Source organism: Nothobranchius furzeri, chromosome 18 (assembly GCF_043380555.1).
Source record: "Nothobranchius furzeri strain GRZ-AD chromosome 18, NfurGRZ-RIMD1, whole genome shotgun sequence".
Lineage (NCBI taxonomy): Eukaryota > Metazoa > Chordata > Actinopteri > Cyprinodontiformes > Nothobranchiidae > Nothobranchius > Nothobranchius furzeri.
This window is the reverse complement of record NC_091758.1, coordinates 11,811,687-11,834,741: the sequence shown is the minus strand read 5'-3', so window position 1 is coordinate 11,834,741 and position 23,055 is coordinate 11,811,687. Positions and strand designations below refer to the sequence as shown.

General features: G+C 44.4%; 2 protein-coding genes across 6 annotated transcripts in view; both read left to right on the top strand.

Moving 5' to 3' along the window:
• Positions 1 to 18,888, top strand: part of tspan4b (tetraspanin 4b) — a 33,988-nt gene extending 15,100 nt beyond the window's left edge. For all 5 annotated transcript variants that reach the window (XM_070546959.1, XM_070546957.1, XM_070546958.1 and 2 more), the window contains 7 exons: positions 8,890 to 8,959; positions 9,091 to 9,282; positions 11,429 to 11,503; positions 13,372 to 13,467; positions 13,681 to 13,791; positions 18,346 to 18,429; positions 18,514 to 18,888. In XM_070546959.1, coding sequence (XP_070403060.1) covers positions 8,890 to 8,959; positions 9,091 to 9,282; positions 11,429 to 11,503; positions 13,372 to 13,467; positions 13,681 to 13,791; positions 18,346 to 18,429; positions 18,514 to 18,582 — 697 coding nt within the window. In that variant the 3' untranslated portion in view covers positions 18,583 to 18,888. The remainder of the gene's footprint in view (positions 1 to 8,889; positions 8,960 to 9,090; positions 9,283 to 11,428; positions 11,504 to 13,371; positions 13,468 to 13,680; positions 13,792 to 18,345; positions 18,430 to 18,513) is intronic.
• A 153-nt stretch (positions 18,889 to 19,041) lies between these two features.
• LOC129163732 (uncharacterized) lies at positions 19,042 to 21,994 on the top strand. Its single transcript, XM_054742117.2, has 2 exons — positions 19,042 to 21,187; positions 21,325 to 21,994. Exons 1-2 carry the CDS (start codon positions 20,891 to 20,893, stop codon positions 21,736 to 21,738), a joined length of 711 nt encoding a protein of 236 aa, XP_054598092.2. The 5' UTR covers positions 19,042 to 20,890; the 3' UTR covers positions 21,739 to 21,994.
• The last annotated feature ends 1,061 nt before the right edge of the window (positions 21,995 to 23,055 follow it).

Genomic DNA, 23,055 nt, shown 5'->3' with positions numbered 1-23,055 from the left:
ACCCGAGCCCTGAGGTCTACCCACCAGAACCTTCCAGAAGTTCCAAAGACCAGATACAAAAGTCGAGGTGATCGCTCCTTCCACACTGTTGCACTTCGACTCTGAAATGATCAGCTGAAGACCCTTTTATTAGTGATGTGACGTTCATGAACAAATCAAATCTTTTAAACGGGTTTTCAAAGTGAACGATGAGAGCCGAGTTCCTATAGAGAGCCGTTCATCTTGTCTTTCGGTAACAAACCTGCCCAGAATTCAGTAAAGAGCACCCGCTCAAACCTCACCCACCGCTGTGATGGACTTTAGAGGAACGCTAACCAACCCTGTGCACCCTCATGGAACACGTTGCTCTTAATAACCCCCCCCACCCCCACCCCCACCCCCACGACCACCACCACCACCCCGCTCTCTTGGCTTCACTTCTGCTGTTTTTTTTTTTTTTAATTGCCCCTCGGGGATAAATATAGTTTTTCTGAATGTGATTCTGATTCTGATTCACTTCGTTCAAAGGAGCCAGTCTTTTGAACAGCTCATTGAGGTAAACGACCAACTAATGAACGGCTCCCATGAAAGAGCCAGAAATCCCATCATTACCTTTTATTTAAATTTGCCTTTACCTAAACCTTTTATTTTCTTATTTTTTACTCAAATTTGTAATCTTCTTTCAAGACACAATTTTTAGCACAAAGACTACGAATAGAAAACTTTGAACATAGTAATAAATCAGGTAAATTCTTAGCTAGCCAATTAAAAATAAATAAAGAGAAAATTACCATATCTGCTGTTAAAGACTCAACCGGGAATACAGTTAATGACCCTAAAAGAATAAACAACACCTTCAAAGACTTTTACCAAACTTTTTACTCACTACAGATAAACCCATCAGATAATGAGATCAATGACTTCCTTGACAGGATAACACTTCCTAAATTATCAGACAGCCAAGCTACAGTCCTGGACTCGCCATTAACATCAGCTGAGCTCCAGGAAGCCGTTAAATCCATGACTAATAGGAAAGCTCCAGGTCCAGAAGGGTTTCCAACAGAGTTCTACAAAGAATTCTGGATCATTCTGGCTCCAATATTTTTTAGAATGGTGAGGGAAATCGAAGAGAGTGGCAGATTACAGCCAAACATGAACTCAGCCAATATTAGTCTCTTGTTAAAACCAGGCAAAGACCCTGCATTTCCTACCAGCTATCGCCCAATTTCCCTTATTAATGTTGATCTCAAAATAATTTGCAAAGCCCTGGCAAAAAGATTAGAGAAGGTAACCCCCTTCATAATACATCCTGACCAAACTGGTTTCATTAAGGGTAGACAGTAATCCACAAACTCACGTAGTTTACTTAATTTGATAGATTTCTCTTGCAGTAGAAACATAGAAACTAGTATATTATCTCTATATGCAGAAAAGGCTTTTGATAGAGTTGACTGGAAGTTCTTATTTGCAACTTTACATAAATTTGGTTTTGGGAACTTCTTCATAAACTGGCTAGAAACATTATACAGTTCACCAACAGCACGTGTCAGGACGAACGACCAAATGTCAGCTAGCTTCTGTCTTCAGAGGGGGACCAGGCAGGGATGCCCACTCTCCCCCTCGCTGTTTGCTATTTTTATCGAACCACTAGCGGCAGCAATTAGGCAAACAACAGATATTAAAGGGATAGAGTGTAAGAAAATAGAACATAAGATCAGTCTTTCTGCAGATGATGTTTTACTCTTTCTCCAGAATTCTCAATCCTCTCTCCCATTCAATAGAACTGATAAACTCTTTTTCAAGAGTTTCAGATTACTCTATAAACTGGTTAAAATCCACAGTTCTACCAATTAATTTCTCATTTGTCAATTTGCTTAATACACAATTGGAGTCAGGGAATATCACACACCTGGGAATTAATGTCTCTCCCAAGCTGGCAGATCTAACCAAACTAAACTACATCCCACTTTTAAAGAAAGTGGAAGATCAAATCAAATCAAATCAACTTTATTTATAGAGCGCTTTCACATGGCCAGAATGGACAAACAAAGCGCTGTACATCAATAAAATGCAACACAATAGGACAGAGATATGACCATTAAAATACATTAATAAATCCATTAAAATACACTAAGAAATCCCTGTAAAATACCGTAATAAATCCTATAAAAATACAATAAGAAATCCATTTTAAAATACAGTACAAAAACCTGAGTGCCAGTTCACAGTCCATATCCGGCCTACTTCCACCAACTTCAACATCCAAAAGCCAGTGAGAACAGATGTGTTTTTAGTCTTCCTTTAAAAGTTTCTAATGACGTGGCCTGTTTTACATCAGCTGGCAGCTCATTCCAGAGACTTGGTCCAAGTACTGAAAAAGCTTGACTACCACGAGACTTCAGGCTGTACCTAGGCACAGTTAGTAATCTCTGGTCAGCTGACCTAAGGGAACGCACCGGGACATGCTGGTGGATGATATCGGAAAGATATTTAGGAGCCCCTGTGTTTAACGCCTTAAACACTCACAGGATGACCTTAAACCTGATGCGATAAAAAACAGGGAGCCAATGCAAGGCACGTAGGACTGGTGTTATATGTTCAGACCTCCTGGTAGATGTTAACAACCGGGCTGCAGAGTTCTGAACCGCCTGGAGGTGTGCTACTGGAGCTTGTCTAAGCCCCGCATATAGCGAATTACAATAATCCAGCCTGCAGGTAACAAAGGCATGGATTACAGTTTCCAAATGATTATGGGACAGAAAAGGCTTAATTTTCGCAATGCGGCGTAGATGAAAAAAGCAAGATCTCACAATACTGTTCACCTGAGCATCAAATCTGAGATCTGTGTCCAGTTTTACCCCTAAGTTAGAGACCACCGCCTTCTGATGCGGTGCCAGAGTGGCAAAATCAAGCCCTTGGGCACCTCCTGGGGTCTTTGGTGGCGTAAACAGAATAACTTCAGTCTTGTGTTCGTTGAAACACAAGAAGTTCTGAGCCAGCCATTGCTTGATGTCCTCAAGGCAGTCCAACAGAGGTTGAATGGTGCATAAACCACCACGCTTAATTGGAAAAATGACCCGGCAATCATCAGCATAGAGATGGAATGACACATTGTGTTTACGAAAAAGTTCACCCAGGGGCAGGAGATATAAGGAGAAAAATAGTGGAAGATGATCTTGCAAGATGGAAATCCTTACCGATATCACTCATGGGGAGGGTTGCTACAATTAAAATGATGGTCTTACCCAGAATAAATTACTTTTTCTCGATGATCCCAAACAAACCACCAGCCGACTGGTTTAAATCTCTGGACTCCGCAATTACCAAATTCCTTTGGCAGGAAAAACCTCCACGAATTAGCTTAAAAACGCTTCAGAAGACCAAAGACAGAGGAGGACTGGATTTACCCATCTTTTATGACACAAACAACATTCCTGACAATTACATTCACGCACTGTGGTCCTGTCCACCTGTCCGGGAATTTGGGGGTAGAGTATGTGAGGATCTGTCAAAATGTCTGAAATGTCATATCCCAACTTCCCCCTCTCTTTGTTTACTGGGAAACCTGGACGATGTCCCGATTGAAACATCTTTGGTTCACGTGGTTCTGACTGCCATATGCATCGCTAAGAAAACTATCCTCTTGAATTGGAAAAATAGAAAAAACTCTCTGCATTAACCAGTATAGAAATCTTTTGTTAGATCATATTACACTTGATTTAGCCTCTGCTTCCACTTCAAATCAATCTCTCTGGGCTCCTTTGATCGGTTCCATCACATAGCGATGATGGGGGACCGTTGATGTTGTCCTGCGGGATGATGTTGGTGGGGGGTGGTGGAGGGTCTGAGTTTGGAGTATCCGGCTGTTCCCTGGAGGTGGGTTCACTGGGGGTGTCTGGGACTGGGGGGCCATTGCCCCCCTCTGGAGGTGATTGGGTTGCCTCAGGGGGTGGACTACTGGCGGTTGTGAGTGGGGCCCCTTGGAGGTCTTGGCGGCGGCCATGGGTCAATGCCTGGCAGCTGCATTGCCCCTGGGCGGGTCTGGGTGGGGGCTTGGGGTGTGGGGGTGGCCGGCCCCGTGTGGGGTTCTGGGCGGGGCCTTGGGGGTCGGGTCCTGGCATGTATGCTGATGGGAAGAAGGCAGGAACATGCAGCAGTGCCTGGCCCAGGTTCAGGGGCCTCGGGTAGACCGTGACTCCTCTGCTGTTCCATCACAGGGGAGGGGGAGGTCCAGGAGGGGGAGGACCCAACCTTACCTGGATGTCCTATGTCATATATTCTGGAAGTTGTGCAAATGCAGGGATGGGCATAGATATTCTGCTGGGGTGGGGCTGGGTTGGTGCCCTTGGGCTCCATGAGGCTCTGTAATGCTGCTGCTTTGGGCCCTGGCAGGATGGGCTGGGGTCTCCATGCCCTGGGTGGCAATTTGACAACAGAGGTGCCTATTGGGGCCAGTGGGGGAGCTGGCTCCCTGGAGGGCTAAGCCCATCCAGCCATTCCTCCCCATCCCCGCATATTTCTTTCCCCCTGCTCCCACACACCATTACACAAACATACACATAGGACCTTGGGGGGTGGACAAGTCAGGGGGTGTGGGTATGGACCCCATTTCCGCATTCCTGTGGCAACCTGCCCCCCAATTTTATTTGCACCTTATACACTTCCACCGACGACATTCCACGCAAACACACACTTAGGGCCTTGGGAGTGAGCACATTCAACGGCACTTGGCAGGGGGATTTCTCAGCCTCCTCCCGAGTGCCGGTGCCCACTTCCAATTTTCAACTGCACTTAGACACCGAGGGCTGTGGGTGCAAGTGGGGTGGTGCGGTGGCATCCGCTGGCATAGGCAAGACAATGCCCGCACTGCCCGCTCACCACAGCCATGGAATACACCTCATCAACACACAACACTATAATGGAGCAGGCGGAGGGAGACTAGGGGTCTTATCACACCTCTGTTGTTGCTTGGCTTCCTGGGGCTGGAGGCTAGGAGGGAGATCTGGCCATCTGGTTGGGGTCTGGGGTGGTGGGTTGCTGTGCTCAGCGTTGGGCGGGGGAGCCGGCTTATCAGCGCCCCAGCAGAAAGGATCAAACTCTGGTAACCGGTGATGGGTGTACCCAATGTGCAGCATTACTGGGACCAGAGTGAATAGGGTGTGTATGGGGAGCATGAGTGGGTGTCCGGCATGCATTTTTGTAAGTCTTTGGTTGTATGTGCATGTGTGAGCATGAGGGAGGGAGTGTGTGACTGTGTTTGTGTATGACTGTATATGTCAGGTGGGGCCTTTGACTCCTCCCCTCTCCTGGGACTTATTTTGATGATTTTCGTTTCCCCTCCCCCTGCCACACCTGATGTGGGGTGTGGTGCCATGGTCTGCCTGTGTGTTCGTGGCTCCCGGGTCAGGGGGTTTAAGATTTTTGGCGTCTGCTTGATCAATCCCGGTGGCTGCCTGGTGGGGTCTGGGTCCCGGGTCGCTGGGTCCCGGGCTCGGCCGGCTAAGGGGTGGGAGGCGGCGGGCGGGCCTGTGAGCTTGCTGGGGGGGTGTTGGTTGCAGTCTCCTTGGGGTTCCTGTGTTCTGGGGCAGCGCCTGGATCTCTGGGACTTGGAGCTCCCCCCGTCTCCAACGCATCTTTGGGGGGCGGATCTGTGGTCCTTCACACTCTCTATCGGGCGCTCCTATAGAGAAACCTTACATAAACAAGCGCGTGTACACACACAGGTGCTCACATGGTGCTCTCAAAAGTATGGGCTTGGGCACGTTCAACACTTGTCTTAAGGCTGTCGTTGCCACTAAATGCACTGTGATTTATTATCGTGTGATTGTTCAGTTAAACAATGTTGATTTTATATTTCATTATATTTCATCATCAGGTTGACGTAGTGATAGCTTGCTCCTGATGTATTGTTGTGTGTCCCATTTTTTTCTGCTCTTGCTCTTTCTGCCGGTCTAGAAGCAGACTCTTGTTCATTATTGTTTATTTTTGTGGGACCCCCCCCCCCCCTTTCCCCCCTCTCTTCCCACCTTTTGTCTTTTCCTTTCTCTTTCACCTCTGACTCCGTGTCTGGTCGGAATTACAAAGCATTCAAAAACAATAACAATAAAGTTTTAAGTATCAGGCATGACATTAAAAGCAGACGCTTTGATGCTCCACCTGAGAGAGAGTAAATCTGTAAGGCTTGTTACCAGCATTCAGACATCAATTCTGTTTGCTTCACAGCCAGACAAGTTACTACGGAGCCCCTCTGATGACATGGTTCCGTAGGACACAGTAAAAAAGAAAAAAAAACACGTTGCTCTTAATACCCCCCCCCCCCCCCCCCCCATCCTCTCTTGGCTTCACTTCGTTCAAAGGAGCCAGTCTTTTGAGCAGCTCCTTGAGGTAAACGACCAACTAATGAATGGCTCCCATGAAAGAGCCATAAATTCCATCACTACCTTTTATTTAAATTTGCTTTTACCTAAACCTTTTATTTTCTTACTGTTTACTAAATTTGTAATCTTCTTTCATTTGTGTTATGCTATTTCATAATTTTATGATTTTGTTTATCTGATTTTATTTCTGTTTTAAGATCATTATGATTTTATGACTTTATGATTTGTTTTGTTTTGATCTATGTGAAGCACTTCGTGATTTTTCTGTGTGTGATGAGTGCTGTACAAATAAAATGTACTTACTTACAAAATGTCCCCTTCATGACTAGTTCAAGTTAGGGTTGGGGTGCATGCATAACCAATTTTGTCAAACACTTCTGTGAAAGGGTTAGGGTGAACAAACAACTGATCCAACATTTCTGGAACAAAGAGATATGTCAGACAGACTGGCTCTAGTCCGTGACCTGGAGGAGGGACAAGTTATGTAAAAAGAAAGGGAAGGGGCGGGGAACAGTGGGTCAAGCAGCAACACACACATCTGGAAAACATTGAGGAGACAAAGAATGCAACGGAAAGAGAGGAGGGTGAACAAAGAAAGAAACCTACAGGAAGAGTAGATTTTCAAATATGGAAATCCTCTTTAACATACAAATCTGGAAAAAGACAAGTTAACTGAAGAGGAAAAACTAAATCAAGGAAAGCTGGTCCAAGGACCCAGACTGGAACCTTTACAAGAGAAACCCCTACCAGGACATTGAAGGAGTCTGGATTCAAAGAGGAGAGTTTTGAGGACTTCATTTTCAGGTAAATAATTTAAATGACGCAGATAAAAATGGAGGAAATGTCTCTTTACTTTCACACCAGTTTAGTGGTTTTAGGCAGAGACATCAGGGAATTTAGTGACAACTTACTATTAAAACCTTTTTACCATTAGCTTTAGTGGAGGTGTGGGGAGCTAACCTCCAAATCAGAAGGTTGGGGTTGTATCAGCAGCTCCTGCAGCGTGCCAAGGTACCCGTGGGTAAGACACTAAACCCCTAACTTTCCCAGATACCCTAATTTATCTAAAAGTGAGATAAAAGTGTGTGATACCTTTATACACAGCTTTGGACCGTTTACCACTTTGCTGTTTCACATTCTCAAACCTCAGCTACAACCTGTCTAAAGATGGGTTACGGGTGCCACTGGAGGGTTAACAGCTGACCCAGTGGACCTGCTGGATGACTGGGGTGGAGTCATCCCACATAGGCTCCAACATGGTGGAGGCTGTCTCAAGTCATTTGGTGTGGCCACATATTAACCTTCCCGTGATTTGGATGCTGTTATTGGGGAGTGCATCCAAACCAATGTTTAAATATGATAATTGCCATACAATCACAGCTGCTGGGTTACTTAAATCCAAAACGAGCTCTCGTCAAACATTTTTCATGCTTCCTAGCAGTGTGCTAACATAGATAAAAAATATATTGTGGAGATTAAAATAAAGATAAAAATGAATAAAGTGGTTCTCTCACTTTTGTCTGAAAACCTTCACCAATAACACGGTACAGTCTGATTGACCGCCCCGCCGCACTGCCCTGGGTCCTCCACTCATCACACACTCACGTATTCAGCAGCAGAACACCACTGGTGTGAGAGGTTCTCTGCTCAGAAACATCAGAGAAGGAGAAACAGCCGGCTGCTACCACTTCACCTTCAGGACAAACTATCAGAGTCCCAAAAAGAAAATCACCATTTGAAGTCACGGCCTGGTGCCTCCCATGCCTAGAACATGGCGACTGGTGTTTAGTCCTCTCTCGTTTACTCTGGTAATGCGCTTTCTCATATCATGCTGTTTGGGGGGTGGCCTTGTTATGATGGCCAATGGGAAGGTGGAATTTCTGTTTGTGTTTAAAGGCTAGCTTGTTTGCAGCTTTACAACTGCGTTTGGGACAGACCACTTCACTAAAGACAAACCACATTCATCAGCTCTAGTACAGATTCACCTCCCTACTCTGTCCATCGATTTTCTGTTGCCACATTGCCCTGTGGGATGGGGAGCCGGAGTCTACCCACAGCAGTCAGTGGGGGGGGGGGGGGGGGGGGGGTACACCTTGGGCAGGCTGCAGTCCATCACCCTACTCAATAAAATGGTTCAGCACTTTGTTTTGTTTAGGAAAACGATATGTGCACTTTGTAAGTTACTTGTGAGTCAGTAGACATGGGAAATGCCTTCAGCTGTAAAATTAGGTCCACTGAGCATGGGAGGGAGCTTCCTTCCTGTCAGCATCGCAGCTTCCTGTGTACGCTGGTGGTGTGGGCCACTTGGAGAAAAATCCCAGTGCAATTGTGTATTGGACAAGTTTTACACACACACACACACACACACACACACACACACACACACACACACACACATGTAGAAACCGGCTTGGGGGGAAATGGACAGCTGACTCTTTTATCCCTGAGTTGGACCGACCGGCTGGGTGACGAACGTTTAAATGTTTCAGGTTTCTTTTGCTCATCTTTCCTTCTGTTCTCCCTCTCTCTGCAGGATGTCAGTGTCTCGCAGGTGTTTATGCTGCGTCAAATACTTGATGTTTGTCTTCAATCTCATCTTCTGGGTCAGTATTACTACAACTTCTACAAGTTTGTCAGTTTTTTTTTTTGCCTCAACCAATGTTTTAACATCAATTTCTCTAAGTATGTTAAGTCAGTCCCTTAAAGTTGAATTATCTTTCCGTTTCCTTTGAAGCTTGGAGGTTGTGGCTTGTTTGGTGTTGGAGTGTGGCTGTCCTTCACACAGGCAGAATTTTCCTCTCTTCCTCTGTCATTCCCGTCCCTCTCTGCTGCCAACCTCCTCCTGGTCGCTGGAGGGATAACTATGATAACAGGATTCCTGGGTTGTATTGGAGCACTCAAGGAGCAGCGCTGTCTTTTGTTCACTGTAAGAGAAAAACGTTGCAACATTTTGTCATGAAATTCACAATATTTTATACACGAGTGAATGACCCTCTTACTGTCTGAAAACAGATTTTCAACTGTTAGCACTTTTACGTGCAAGGTCAGAAAAGCCAATTACTGCCTCAGTCTGACTGAAGTCAAGCCTCACTGGACCACTCCTAACTGAGCTCACGTACCCAGAGAAAGGACTCAGAAAACTACATTTATGCTCATGTTAAAAAACCTCCCCGTTTAGCCGAGCTATGAGCGGACCGAGCGCTCCTCCTTACTGAAACGATGACACCGCAGAAGTGGTCTTCTGAAAACATCATCACACGTACCAGATAAGCTGCGCTGCAGCCTCGTTGTTTTCCATTCCTTCAGGATTTGTGCATATCCCCCATCTGCTTCACTCCCACTTCACCATTGTTTACTATTTATGTTTCAATATGCCACAGATAAACAACTCCCTTACCCAAGGGATGATTTCCAGCATGTTTTAGTTGTTTCCCTGCTTCGACAAACCTAAATGTGATCAGCAGGTGATTAACAGGCTTCTGTAGAGCCTGAGGAGCTGCTGAACAGGTGAATCAACTGTCTGGACATGTGGGGAAGATGTCTGACCTTTTTATTCTGTCAGGAGACTTAGGCTCCCACGGTGGGTCATCCACTCAAACACTCTTCATGCGTGTTCACCTTGTCTTTGGCGTACTTTCATCTGGAAACCTGTCAAACTAACTGTCCTTCTTTGGTCTATGTGTGCAACCTACAGAGCTACGTGTGTTAACCGTGTAACTCAATGATCAACTGATAGATAAACGGTAAAGGGCCTGTATATAGCGCCTTCTAGAGTCCTGGAACCCCCCCAAGGCGTTTTATAACACAATCAGTCATTCGTCCATTCACACACACATTCACACCCTGGTGGTGATGAGCTACGATGTAGCCACAGCTGCCCTGGGGCGCACTGACAGAGGCGAGGCTGCCGAGCACAGGCGCCACCGGTGCCTCCGACCACCACCAGCAGGCAAGGGGGAAAGTGTCTTTCCCAAGGACACAATGACAGCAACTAACTGATTACGGGGCAAGAATTTAACTCCTGTGCCACCGTCACCCCGGTGGTGTTCTGGATCTAAACAAAGGAGGTCAACGGGGGAGGGCCGTCTTCTTGCCCTCCAGCCAGAAGCTGGGGGTTGAGGACTAGGGCGTGTGACGTCATGACGTGTCAAGGTCTCTATAAAGAGCCTAAGTCACGCCCATCTACTTCCGGCTCACGGGTCCCCGGAAGAACAAAAAAATAAACGCAAGTCAACGGGGCTAAAAAAGCTATTTTCTAATTTCGCTTGTTACGTACCATGGATTTCACTTGTGATGTCCGTGAATTTTAAAGACACATTTTGATACCAAGAACGCGCTTATTTTCGATTGGGGGAAACGCTATTTTAGGTTTTGTGTGAAAATAAGTCCAGGACTACAAATGCACATCACAAAAGTGACGTCATAGAACCAGACACAGAGAGAACTGGGGGAAAATGGCTGTACGTTCAGCAAACTTCCCGCAGGAGGAAAGAACCACCATAAATCTGGTCATGTGGTAAGCCACAGCTACGCTAGGGGGAAGGAGATTATGTGGTGATGTCACATATGTGACATGCCGAGGTCTAATATGTAGTCATGCTAATTATGAACTTTTACAAGCTGATAAATCTCAAACTGTGTGACTGGCGTGGTCGAAACACCCATCATTACTTTTCATATAAATTGCAGTAAAACTTATGTGTGACCCAGGGCGTAAGGCTAAGCGGGTTAGAAAATAGCTCTTTTAGCCCCTTTGACTTGCTTTCATGTTTTTATTCTTCCGGGGACCCATGAGCCGACCGGAAAGGGCGGAGACTCCATATAGGCTAACCAGAAGAATGCCAAGAGGAAAGGGCACATGTTGCCGCCTACCACCGCCGCTGAGTGGAATGTACTTCATTCAAAAAGTCTGTTTTCCAGCAGATGTGGCTGGTCAACCCATTTGCTCAATTATTGCCATAGTTTGACTTAAATACACATGGATACACACTGACTGATGTGGTCTTGAGGTTTTTACTTTGTCAGCATCTTAAACTAAATCCTGTTACCTGTTGTCCTTCTGTCTTCCACAGTTCTTTGTGATCTTGTTGCTCCTGGTCCTAACAGAAGTCACTCTTGTCTTGGTCATTCACTTCTTCCATGAAAAGGTGAACTCACTTAGTCCACTAGATCCATTTACAAGGGATCAAGTTCTGTTTAGTAATTTCCAGTTTCAGAATGTAATTTATGATAAAGTAAAGCCATGATATCTTGAAACTACCCACAGTCTCTACCTGCAGATTGAAAAACAACACAGCAGAAACAAAGATATTATATAATATAATGTAATGTAATATAATATAATATAATATAATATAATATAATGTAATTTAATGTAATATAATATAATGTAATATAATATAATAATATAATATAATATAATATAATATAATGTTATGTAATTTTATGTAATATGATGTAATGTAATATAATGTAATGTAATGTAATGTAATTTTATGTAATATTATATAATAATATTATATTATATTATATTTTACTTCACTTTATTTTATTATATTATATTATATCACATTACATTACATTATATTATATTATATTATATTATATTATATTATATTATATTTTAGTATATTATATTACATAAAATTACATTATATTATATTATATTATAAATACAATATAATATAATATAATTCTTTTGATTTCTAGGTGCTTTTCATGACACTCAAATTAACAATATAAAAAACTAAAACAACAAACAGCAGCACCAGTCTCCTTGGGAGCTGAGGTTGGTCCAGGTTACCCCGCTGTTCTGTTGTTGCCAGCGACCGCGAGCCAGGCAGGAATGGGAGTCATCCGGCAGATGACCTGGATGAAATGCATCTGGTGGTCGTAGGATAGAGGATCCAGAAGCAGGAGAGGGAAAGGTTTCCAAGACAGTCGCATTGATGAAGCTGTGAGCCTCACACAGCATCTCCCTTGCTTGCCTCGTCATCAACACTTCCTTCAAAGTTCCGCTCAATGCAACGAGCTGAGCAGGAATGCCGTTACTACAACAAACAGCAGGCCAAAGGGCCTTCTAAAGTCACGGATGTGGTACTGAAGATATCTGAGGTTCTGACTGAGATCCAGGAGTGTGAGTTGGTCTTGGGAAACAATGGGACTGGAAACAACTCAGAAGTAGCATAAACATTAAAGATAGCAAGAGAGGTAGACGGCAAGCAGAAGTAGCAGGTGCCAACTTGATCTTGACCCGAGAGAACAGCATCACAGACGCCAGCAGGTGAAATGAGTTTCCTCCACAGGGTGGGTGGGCTCTCCCTTAAGCCTAGTTTATGCTTCTCCGTCAGCTCCATGGGGGAGAGACACGCATGGACAGAGACGTTTTGCTCTCTGACTTCTCCATCTTCTGGGAGTGTTGCAAAACAATTCCCCACCAGGACAACAGAGGGCGTAGCGCTGTTCCGTAGTATCCTGTAGCTCCACTGAGTCCATTCTTGCGAGCCTGCTGGGGAGCCCTCGAAAGATAATGGCGTTGCGTGTCTTCGTATCGATGCGGATGTAGAAGTATAAATTAGGCTTTAGAGATGGGGGAGAGGCTCGGTCGTCTGGGAGGGGCTCGGAGTAGACTCGCTGCTCCTCCACATCAAGAGGCGCCAGTTGAGGTGGCTCGGGCATCTGTTAGGATGCCTCCCTGGTGAGGTTTTCTGGACACATCCAACCCAGAGAAGAACTAAAGGAAGACCCAGGACACGCTGGAGGATCTACGTCTCTCAGCTGGCCAGGGAGTGCCGTGGGATTCCCCGGTGAAGCTGGCCCAAGAGCTAAAAGGAGCAGAATTACCATTTCCACTGTACAATGTAGCCAGTATGCATTGGGTACTTACAGACAGACGCACCACGGCCTTTCTAGGATCTCACTGTGTCACCAGCCCATGCAGAGCTGAGTGGTTGTGTTTCAAATCAGAGCGTAATTGTTTCAGTGAGTAACTGTGTGTGTGTTTCTGTGTTTGCAGGTTGATGCAAAAGCACAGGCTGAATTAAAGGAAGGCATGAAAGTCTATAATTCAGAACCTGGAATGAAAAAATCCTGGGACAACGTTCAGAGAATGGTGAGCATGCATCAGACACCACACTCAGACCGAGTTGTGACAAAGCACACTTCAGCACACTTACAGTGAATACATGAAAGTTACATTTAGTAAAAATGTTGTTTCAGAGGTCGTCAGTTTGTTGTCTCTCTGTTGGAGACCAAACAGTGAACAGCCACATCCGATGATGTGAAGTAGACCAGTTTTAATCCTGTCCTTCTCCCACTGGTGTAGTTCAAATGCTGTGGAGTGACCAACAAAACAGACTGGTATGATGTGCTGAATGGAACGCTGCCGTCATCCTGCTGCCCTGGTGGAGAAGAGAAGTGTGACGAATGGAGTGAGGTTGGTAAATGCTGTAGTGGTCCTCAGTAGCAACAAGGACACAGAACTATGACACTTTGACTCAGCACACGGGACTGTTCAGCGTTGTTTAGTCTGAGGGGTCCTAAACGTGAAACACGAGACAGCAACAGTTTATTTATAAGGCTCTTTACAAAAAACAGTTGCAGCTGACCAAAGTGCTGCTCAAAAGGACTTAAGAACACTTAAATCTAGTTTAACACACACAACAAATAAAAGCATGTAAAAAACAGCCTCAGTTGTGATCAGGCTGAACACTAAACTTCAAGACTGAAGCACCAAAGTTTAAACGCAGTAAGAGGTGGGTCTTAAACACAGTTATGGAAGGGGACGTCTCACCACCAGAGATATACCGTAGCTGAGGGCTGTATGCAGTATTCTGACCCCCGTCAAATCTACGCTTATGTTGCAGCCATTTGTTCAAATCAGTTCTATTCTTTTTTCCTCATTATTGTACAGACAGAACTCCATATTAACAGAAAAATGCAGAATTTTTTTAATTTCTGCAAATTTATTAAACAAAAACTAAACTATCACATGGTCTTAAGTATTCTGACCCTTTGTCAGTATTGAGTAGAAGCACCTTTAGAGCTAATGCAGCCGTGGGTCTTCTCGGTAAAGGTGTAACAAGTTTCTTACACCTGGATGTGGGGATCCTCTCCAGTTCTGTCAGGTTGGATGGTGAACGTTGGTGGAGCCATCTCTAGGTCTCTCCCGAGATGCTCAATTGGGTTTAAGTCAGAGCTTCTGGCCGTTGGAGCCGAAGAACAGATCACAGCAACGGCTGAGCTACCTCAGCTTTCAAACGCCCCCAGCATGACCAGGCTCCGTCCCACATTTCCTGTTTAAATCTTGCATAAACTGCGTGGAGAAAGCCGTGGCTGGCGTCAGGTGTGGAGCTCGCTCTCGAACCACCAAAGCGGATGAGTTGAGCAAGCGCGGTGGAGAACATGCTGTTGAAAATGACTTGTTTCTGCTCTGATAGAGTCTTTGTGATGTTTCTCTGAGTCATTTCTCCATGTCACGGTGAGGAGTCTGATGTGAAACGGTGCAGACAATCTGAGTCATATAATCCATGTTGGTCAAATGCAGGTTTCCCAGTAATTAGCCAGGTTCATGCTATAACACAGACGAGGTGCTTGGGTCAAGCTAAACCCTATTAAAGCACATTACAGTGATGCTGAGAGGATGAACAGAAGCCTTCTAAGATAAAATCTGACTTTTTTCAGAGAATTAAGTCACTGATGTATTTATCTCTTAACTATTTAGAGATTTATTGTCATTTTAGAATAAATACCATTTTATTTCTAAATTAAAAAGAACATTTGGAAGAGCATGGTTATTCTATTCAATGGGACGTTGATGTTGATGGGATGTTGATTACAACTTAATGTAATTAAAACAAAATATTTGATCATTGATTTTAGAAGGAAGCCACAACAACATCATGATCTTTCCATAATCAAAGGTCAAACTATTGAGCAAGTGAAATCATATAAATATTTGGGGACAATTATTGAAAGGGAGTTGAATTTAGAGGAAAACTGTGATGCTGTGGGTAAGAAAAGCCAGCAGCGTTTGTACTGCCTTAGAAAACTGGCCTCATTCCATGTGGACAGGACTATAATGTCCATGTTTTATTGTTCTTTTATTGAAAGTGTTTTATCCTTTTCCTTAGCCTCATGGTTTGGTCAGACAAATCTTAAACAAAAGGAAACATTGAACAGGATTGTAAAGTGGTCGGGTCGTCTGCTAAGAAAACCAGTGAAAAGTGTGGCACAGCTGTATAGTGGGCAGGTAGAGAGAATTGCCAAAGCTATTGTTAGGGACATGGGCCACCCACTGCATGCCCAGTTTACTCTCCTGCCATCTGGATGGAGATTTATTGTGCCAAAGTGCAGGACCAAGAGGTATAAAATGAGCTTTATTCCTGAGGCAGTAACGTTACTCAATAAGAATTGAGTGTGGCGTGGCTATTTTATTTTATTTTTATTCATGTATTGTTTATATTTTTTATTGATGTGTGTGTTTTGTGACTGTGTGTGTAACCTGGGCGCTAATTCACGGGTTCGGGGCCCTCGGGTAGACCTTGGCTCCTCTGCTGTTCCATCACAGGGGAGGGGGAAGTCCAGGAGGGGGAGGACCCAACCTTACCTGGATGTGCTATATCTTTTATAATTTGGAAGTTGTGCAAATGCAGGGATGGGCGCAGATATTCTGCTGGGGTGGGGCTGGGTTGGTGCCCTCGGACTCTGTGAGGCTCTGTGATGCTGCTGCTTTGGGCCCTGGCAGGATGGGTTGGGTTCTCCATGCCCTGGGTGGCAATTTGACAACAGAGTAGCCTATTGGGGCCAGTGGGGGAGCTGGCTCCCTGGAGGGCTAAGCCCAACCAGCCATTCCTCCCCATCCCCACACATTTCTCTCCTCTTGCTCCCTCACATCATCACACAAACATGCACACAGGACCTTGGGGGGTGGACAAGTCAGGGAGTGCGGGTATGGACCTCATTTCCACATTTCTGTGGCAACCTGCCCCCCAATTTTATTTGCACCTTATACACTTCCACCAACAACATTCCATGCAAACACTCACTTAGGGCCTTGGGAGTGAGCACATTCAACGGCATTTGGCAGGGGGATTTTTCAGCCTCATCCCGAGTGCCGGTGCCCACTTCCAATTTTTAACTGCACTTAGACACTGAGGGCTGTGGATGCAAGTGGGGTGGTGTGGTGGCATCAGCTGGCATATGCCAGACAATGCCCGCAGTGCCCGCTCACCACAGCCATGGAATACACCTCATCAACACTCACTAACACCATATTGGAGCAGGCGGAGGGAGACTAGGGGTCTTAGCACACCTCTGTTGTTGCTTGGCTTCCTGGGGCTGGAGGCTAGGAGGGAGATCCGGCCGTCTGGTTGGGGTCTGGGGTGGTGGGTTGCTGTGCTCAGCGTTGGGTGGGGGAGCCTGCTCATCAACGCCCCAGCAGAAAGGATCGAACTCTGGGAACCGGTAATGGTTGTACCCCTTGTGCAGCAGTACCGGGACCAGAGTGAATAGGGTGTGTATGGGGAGCATGAGTGGGTGTCCGGCATGCATTTTTTGTAAGTCTTTGGTTGTATGTGTATGTGTGAGCATGAGGGAGGGAGTGTGTGACTGTAGTTGTGTATGACTGTATATGTCAGGTGGGGGCTTTGACTCCTCCCTTCTCCTGGGACTTCTTTTGATCATATAGATCTTTGTCTCCCCTCCCCCTGCCACACCTGGTGTGGAGTGTGGTGCCTTGGTCTCCCTGGGTCGTGGCTCCCAGGTCAGGGAGTTTAAGACTTTTGACATCTGCCTGACCAGTCCTGGTGGCTGCCTGGTGGGGTCTGGGTCCCTGGGCTCTGCTGGGTCCCCGACGCGGCTGGTCGCCCCTGGGTCCCGGGTCGCTGGGTCTCGGGCTCGGCCGGCTAGGGGGTGGGAGGCTGCGTGTGGGCCTGTGGGCTTGCCGCCAACATCTCCCGGGACTCTGCCGGCTGCTGGTTGTGGCCCCCCGGGGCGATCCTCTGTGCCTCTCGAGGGGGGCAGGGGCTTTTCTGGTTGCGGTCTCCCTGGGTTTCCTGTGCTCTGGGACAGCTCCTGGATCTCTGGGACTTGGAGCTCCCTCCGTCTCCTGCACATCTTTAGGGGCAGATCTGTGGCCCCTCACACTCTATTGGACGCTCCTATAGAGAAACCTTACATAAACAAGCGCGTGTACACACACAGGTGCTCACATGGCGCTCTCATAAGTATGGCCTTGGGCACGTTCAACACATGTCTTAAGGCTGTGGTTGGCACTAAATGCACTGTGATTTATTATCGTGTGATTGTTCAGTTAAACAATGTTGATTATATATTTCTTCATCAAGTTGACGCAGTGATAGCTTGATCTTGTGGTATTGTTGTTGTTTCCCATTTTTTTGTTTGTTTGTTGTTTTTGTTTTTTGGGTTTTTTTTCTTCTCTCCTTCTGCAGGTCTAGAAGCAGACTCTTGTTCATCATTGTTTATTTTGTGGGGGACCCCCCCCTCTCTCTCTCTCTCTCCCCACCTTTTGTCTTTTCCTTTCTCTTTCACCTCTGACTCCGTGTCTGGTCGGAATTACAAAGCATTCAAAAACAATAACAATAAAGTTTTAAGTATCAGGCGTGACATTAAAGCAGACGCTTTGATGCTCCACCTGAGAGTAAATCTGTTAGGCTTGTTACCAGTATTCAGACATCAATTCTGCTTGCTTCACAGCCAGACCGGACACACAGGAAAAAATAATAATAAAAAAAGAAGTTTAATTCAAATAGACATGAAATATAAAATAATAACAATAATTACATATATACTATATGTAACTGTGATTTTGAAAGGCAGGGTAAACATTTTCACCAATTTCTTTACTTCATTTAGTTGCATTGGAATTTCATGCTGTCCTACATGCCCCCCCACCCCCACCCCCACCCCAAGTATTTTAATTGTCAACCCATAATAAGCTATGCATTCCCTTCCACGTGTCTGTCTGCAGCCATGTTACAGGAAGGCCAGGCAGTGGCTGCTTGATAACATTCCCTCTGTCCTGGTGTTTGGAGTGTGCATTGGTGTCGTACAGGTATAGGCTTGATACAATACACACCAACTATTTCAACCTTCAGAATAAGCACTTGTAGCGCTAACCCACGTGCTCTCCCGGCAGATCCTGGCCCTGGTGTTTTCCATGCAGATGTACTGTCAGATCCTTCATGCTGAGAAAAGCTTCGACTGACTGAGGGTTTCCTGCTCATGTGGACAATGATGGCTCTCTCTAGCCTGTGAAGAGAAAGCAAAGCTGCTGCTGATGCTGAGTTTAGATTTGAAATCGTTTGCTTTGAAATCCTCTCAAGTGACAAAGTTACAAACATGTTATGTTAGTTATTTGCAAAAATGTTACCATGTGCCTATGACCACTAAATGCCTCACCCACACAGTAAATACACATGCTTTTGGATGACTTTTTCCTGGAGAATTTTTGTTTTGTTAATATTGTACAACAGCCCATGAAGAATAAACGAGAGTAAAACGTTTAGACATACATTTTTCTGTTTTTGTTTTTATTTGTGTGATTATTTTATCATTCTTATAGTACAAATAGGAAAAGCTTGCCTAAAATGTTTCGGTTACAGATGATGTCATCACTACAGTCCTCACACACGGGAGCATCTCAGAGCTGCTTTGGAACATCTGGATTCATCACTAGCTTTGTTTTCAGATGATTAAGGTGCAGTGGAGTTGCATTTTAATGCAAATAAAATATATCTAGTCATAACTCATATTACAGGATGTAGCCACTTTCCCTCTCTAAGGTTGGCTTTGTGTTTTATTGTTTTAGTGTGTTTTTGTTTATTTAGCATAGTTTTTTCCCAAAGTGACTCACAACTCTGGAGAAACCAAAACGCCTTCCGTAGCATTAAGGATTGGCTACTTTTTAATTAAATGATCAATAAGATGTGATGTTCCATATGAATATGAAATATCAATCTGATTGGTCTTTGAATATTTGATTTAATATTCCTTTAGTTTCTTTGACTATTCAGGAAACACACACACTTCATATTAATTCAGACAGAGTCAAGAATATCGTTAATAAAAATTAGTTTATTTCTATTTGAAATAAGGTATGAATGTAATGGATGAAGTGATTGAAAATGGTTGAAATGATGGAATGGAGGCTAGATGTTTCAGCAAAACCTTTCTTAAGTATCTGAGAGAGTTGTGGAGTCTGGGTGGTAAAATCTATTTGGCTGTACGCTAAACTTTATTTATAAAACCATCCAATGCCAGTGTGCAGAGTCTATGATACCCTTGTGTGACTGTTGCTACCGGCAGTCCTAAGGAAAGGCGGCCCGAGTGGGGAGGTCACCGGACGTCGAGACCACAAGAACCCAAAGAGTCGTAGCTCCGTTTTTATTTAGCTTTCAATGGCCATGAGATGCAGCCCAGACCTGCAGGTTAGAAGTCTGTCTGAGGTGTGGAGTGGCTCTTAAAAGAGCCGTCGTGTCTGAATCACTCGCAGCGTTGCAGAGAGGCTTTGACCTTGGGGTCGAAAGACAGGATGGCCTCAAATGCTTGCTCACAGGTTTGGCCGAACCAGGAGGCAGCTGGAAACTGACTAAATCAGGAAGTAATTCCTGTTTATATTACTTCTTGTCTACAGATGTGGACAAGTTAGAATTTGACACATTTTAAAAGGCATTACCAAAACACCTCAGAAGTGATGCCTTCACTCAGATACTGAGGTTTATCTCAGTGTGAAGTGGAAATCGTTTTAACACTTATGTGAAGCTAAAATGTTAAACATTACAGTTTTTCTCAGTTGTTTACACACATTTTCTGGTACTTGAAACGCAGTGACCACAACATGTAACCAATTGACCAACCCCCTTAACCAATTCTGCTAAACTACAAGCACAATTCCTGCGTTGCACTCAAATTGCAAATCTAAAACACGTTTTTTTTTTCAAAACACTACACACAATTCACTGCTTTTGGCACAATTTTCAGGCAGAAAATATCTTGTTTTCACAAGGAACACACTGGTATTCAAATATGCACACTGACTCATCACAAGGGCAAACACCCATCGCACAGTTTTACAATCAGCAATCAGAGCTTTAGCATAAAAGGGCAACAGGTGAGCTCTTCTGTGTAGGAGCAATGGATGCCAACATTGGCAACAGAGGCAGAGCCAGAGGAGTGAGAGTAAGAGGCGGAGGACGGGGAGGACGAGGACGAGGAAGACCAAGGACCGTCATCTCTGATGAGATCCGAGCCACTTTGGTTGATCATGTGGTCAACCATGGTCTTACAATGAGGGAGGCTGGGCAGAGAGTACAGCCAAATTAGAGCAGGTACACTGTAGCATCCATCATCCGGGCCTTCCGGATGAGAATAGGTAAGAAATCTTCTCTCACTAGAAAATGGCAGTACTGCATATCAATACAATCGGTATTCAGTTAGTATAGTAGTAGTTTTGCCTGTGAATGGTTTTGTTGGACAGTAAAAATACTGTAAAGTATGTTTCCAGGATTTAGGAAATGTATACCTACTTTGTATTCACAGTATTTTACTATTTGTTTGGCAGAACTGAAAGATTACCGACACGAGGAGGTCGGGAACGTCTTCAGTCTCCTGAACAGGAAACTGAAATCCTCAACATGGTGCAAGAAAACAATGTCATAACATTACGGCAAATACAAAGAAAAATGGTAGAAAACAACGACACGTTTCACTGGACCATGTGCAGATATCACCTCAGGATGAAGCAGGTCTACAGGGTGCCGTTTGAACGCAACTCAGAAAGAGTCAAAGAATTGCGATATAACTATGTGCAAGTGAGTCCTGTAACTGATGCATACACTCAACACTGTGTACAGTAAATTATACATATTTCAATATTGTACTCATAATGATTGTGCTTCACAATAGTGACCACTCCATGTTTATTCTGATATTGTCATGTGTGTTTCAGAGAGTCCTTGAGCTAGAGGCAGCTGCAGTGGAGCACCAGCTCATCTTCATTGATGAGGTTGGGTTCAACCTCACAAAAAGACGAAAGAGGGGAAGGAATATCATTGGCCAGTGCGCCATTGTTGAAGTCCCTGGCCAGCGCGGAGGGAACATCACAATGTGTGCAGCGCTTGGCTACCATGGCATCATCCATCACCATGCTACCCTTGGCCCTTACAACTCCGCCCATCTGATCACATTCCTAGACACCCTACACAACACACTCATTCCACCAGACCAGGTCGATGGTCCAGAAGAGCCTGTATACAAACTACTGCCAGCTGCTCCCTCTCTGTTGGACTTTGGTACTGCATGTTACTTCCGCGATTTAGATCTGGGGCTTTCCACGAAACATCCGGGGCTTCAGCCCAAGTAGCCGGGCCTAACGCCGCCCCTGATGCAGCATAGTTTTCTTTTTTACTGTAACTGTATACAGTAAATTCTTCTGTTGGATGTAGTTTATGTGTACAACTTTGTGTTGGTTGGGAATGGGATAAACATTGTGTACAATGTTTTGTGGGAAAAATAAAATCATTTCTACCATGTGTTTGTGTGTTCAGAGTGTAAAAACAATGTTCTGAAATAACACGTGCATGTATATACTGTCTGTAGTAGGTGTAACACTGACCCAAAAAGGCTTTAGTCATTATGATGAATGGAGAAGAAGTGTTTCCATTCATCATAGTGTTTCACATTGAGCACATAGGTGTTCTGCTGGTTCTTATAAGTGTCTGTTCATGTGATGGTGTGTGTGTGTCATTTGACAACAAAATCACATTTTGAGAAGTAACATTGTTTTGAATGTGAAGTTTCATTTTGCAGGTTAATTGAGGGGTTTTGCCCATTGTGTATGTATTTTTGGATTTGTGTGTAGAGTTCTGAGAATATGAGGCATGCTTTCAGGAAATGTGTGTAAACAATTGAGAAAAACTGTAACACTTCATTGATTAAATGCACAGATTATTCACACACTTTAGGATTAACAAGTCTTGTTCATTCAACACATTTGATTATAACCACCTATAAAGTTGAAAAGTCATTTATGATTCAAGGAAGATGAACTTTATTCAGAGTGAAAGTGCAGAAAGTCTCGTCTTCTGCATGAGACCTTGAGCAAAGATATTATGGCTTCCTTGTTCGGTAGCACGTCATATATCCTTGCTTTTCTTGTTTGTAGTGTTTGTGTCTGCAAATTAAAAAGTAAATTTCTGTTCATTCTGATGAAAAAACTTGACCTTTGGGTACGCTACTCTTGACACAACTTGGTGCTAAACAAATAAACTCAATGAAATTGAGTTTAAATGGCCGCCCACTGAAATGTCACCAGTTATCCTGAAAATATTTTGGATATCTTAAAATAGTGTTTTTAACTAATTAAAACATAAATAAAGGATATCCTAAATAACTACAAATGTAAATCCGGACATCCTTTTATAATCGCTCCTCTTCTGAGGATGACAATGTCTTCTGGGCTCAGAAGCAGCTGCTTGAACTACAGAGTCCGCCATTTTCCACGGTGCCATCCTCGCTGCCTGGCAACCCGCAATGGTTCCCTCTAGTGGCTGGTAGGTATAAACATAAACCCAGTGACGTGCCCGTCAAAAATAATTATTGGATTATTTTTTTATTAAAATTTTGCGTTTGAAGGAAATACTGTAGCTTCATTCTGCACACCTCTAAACACCCAGTGGAA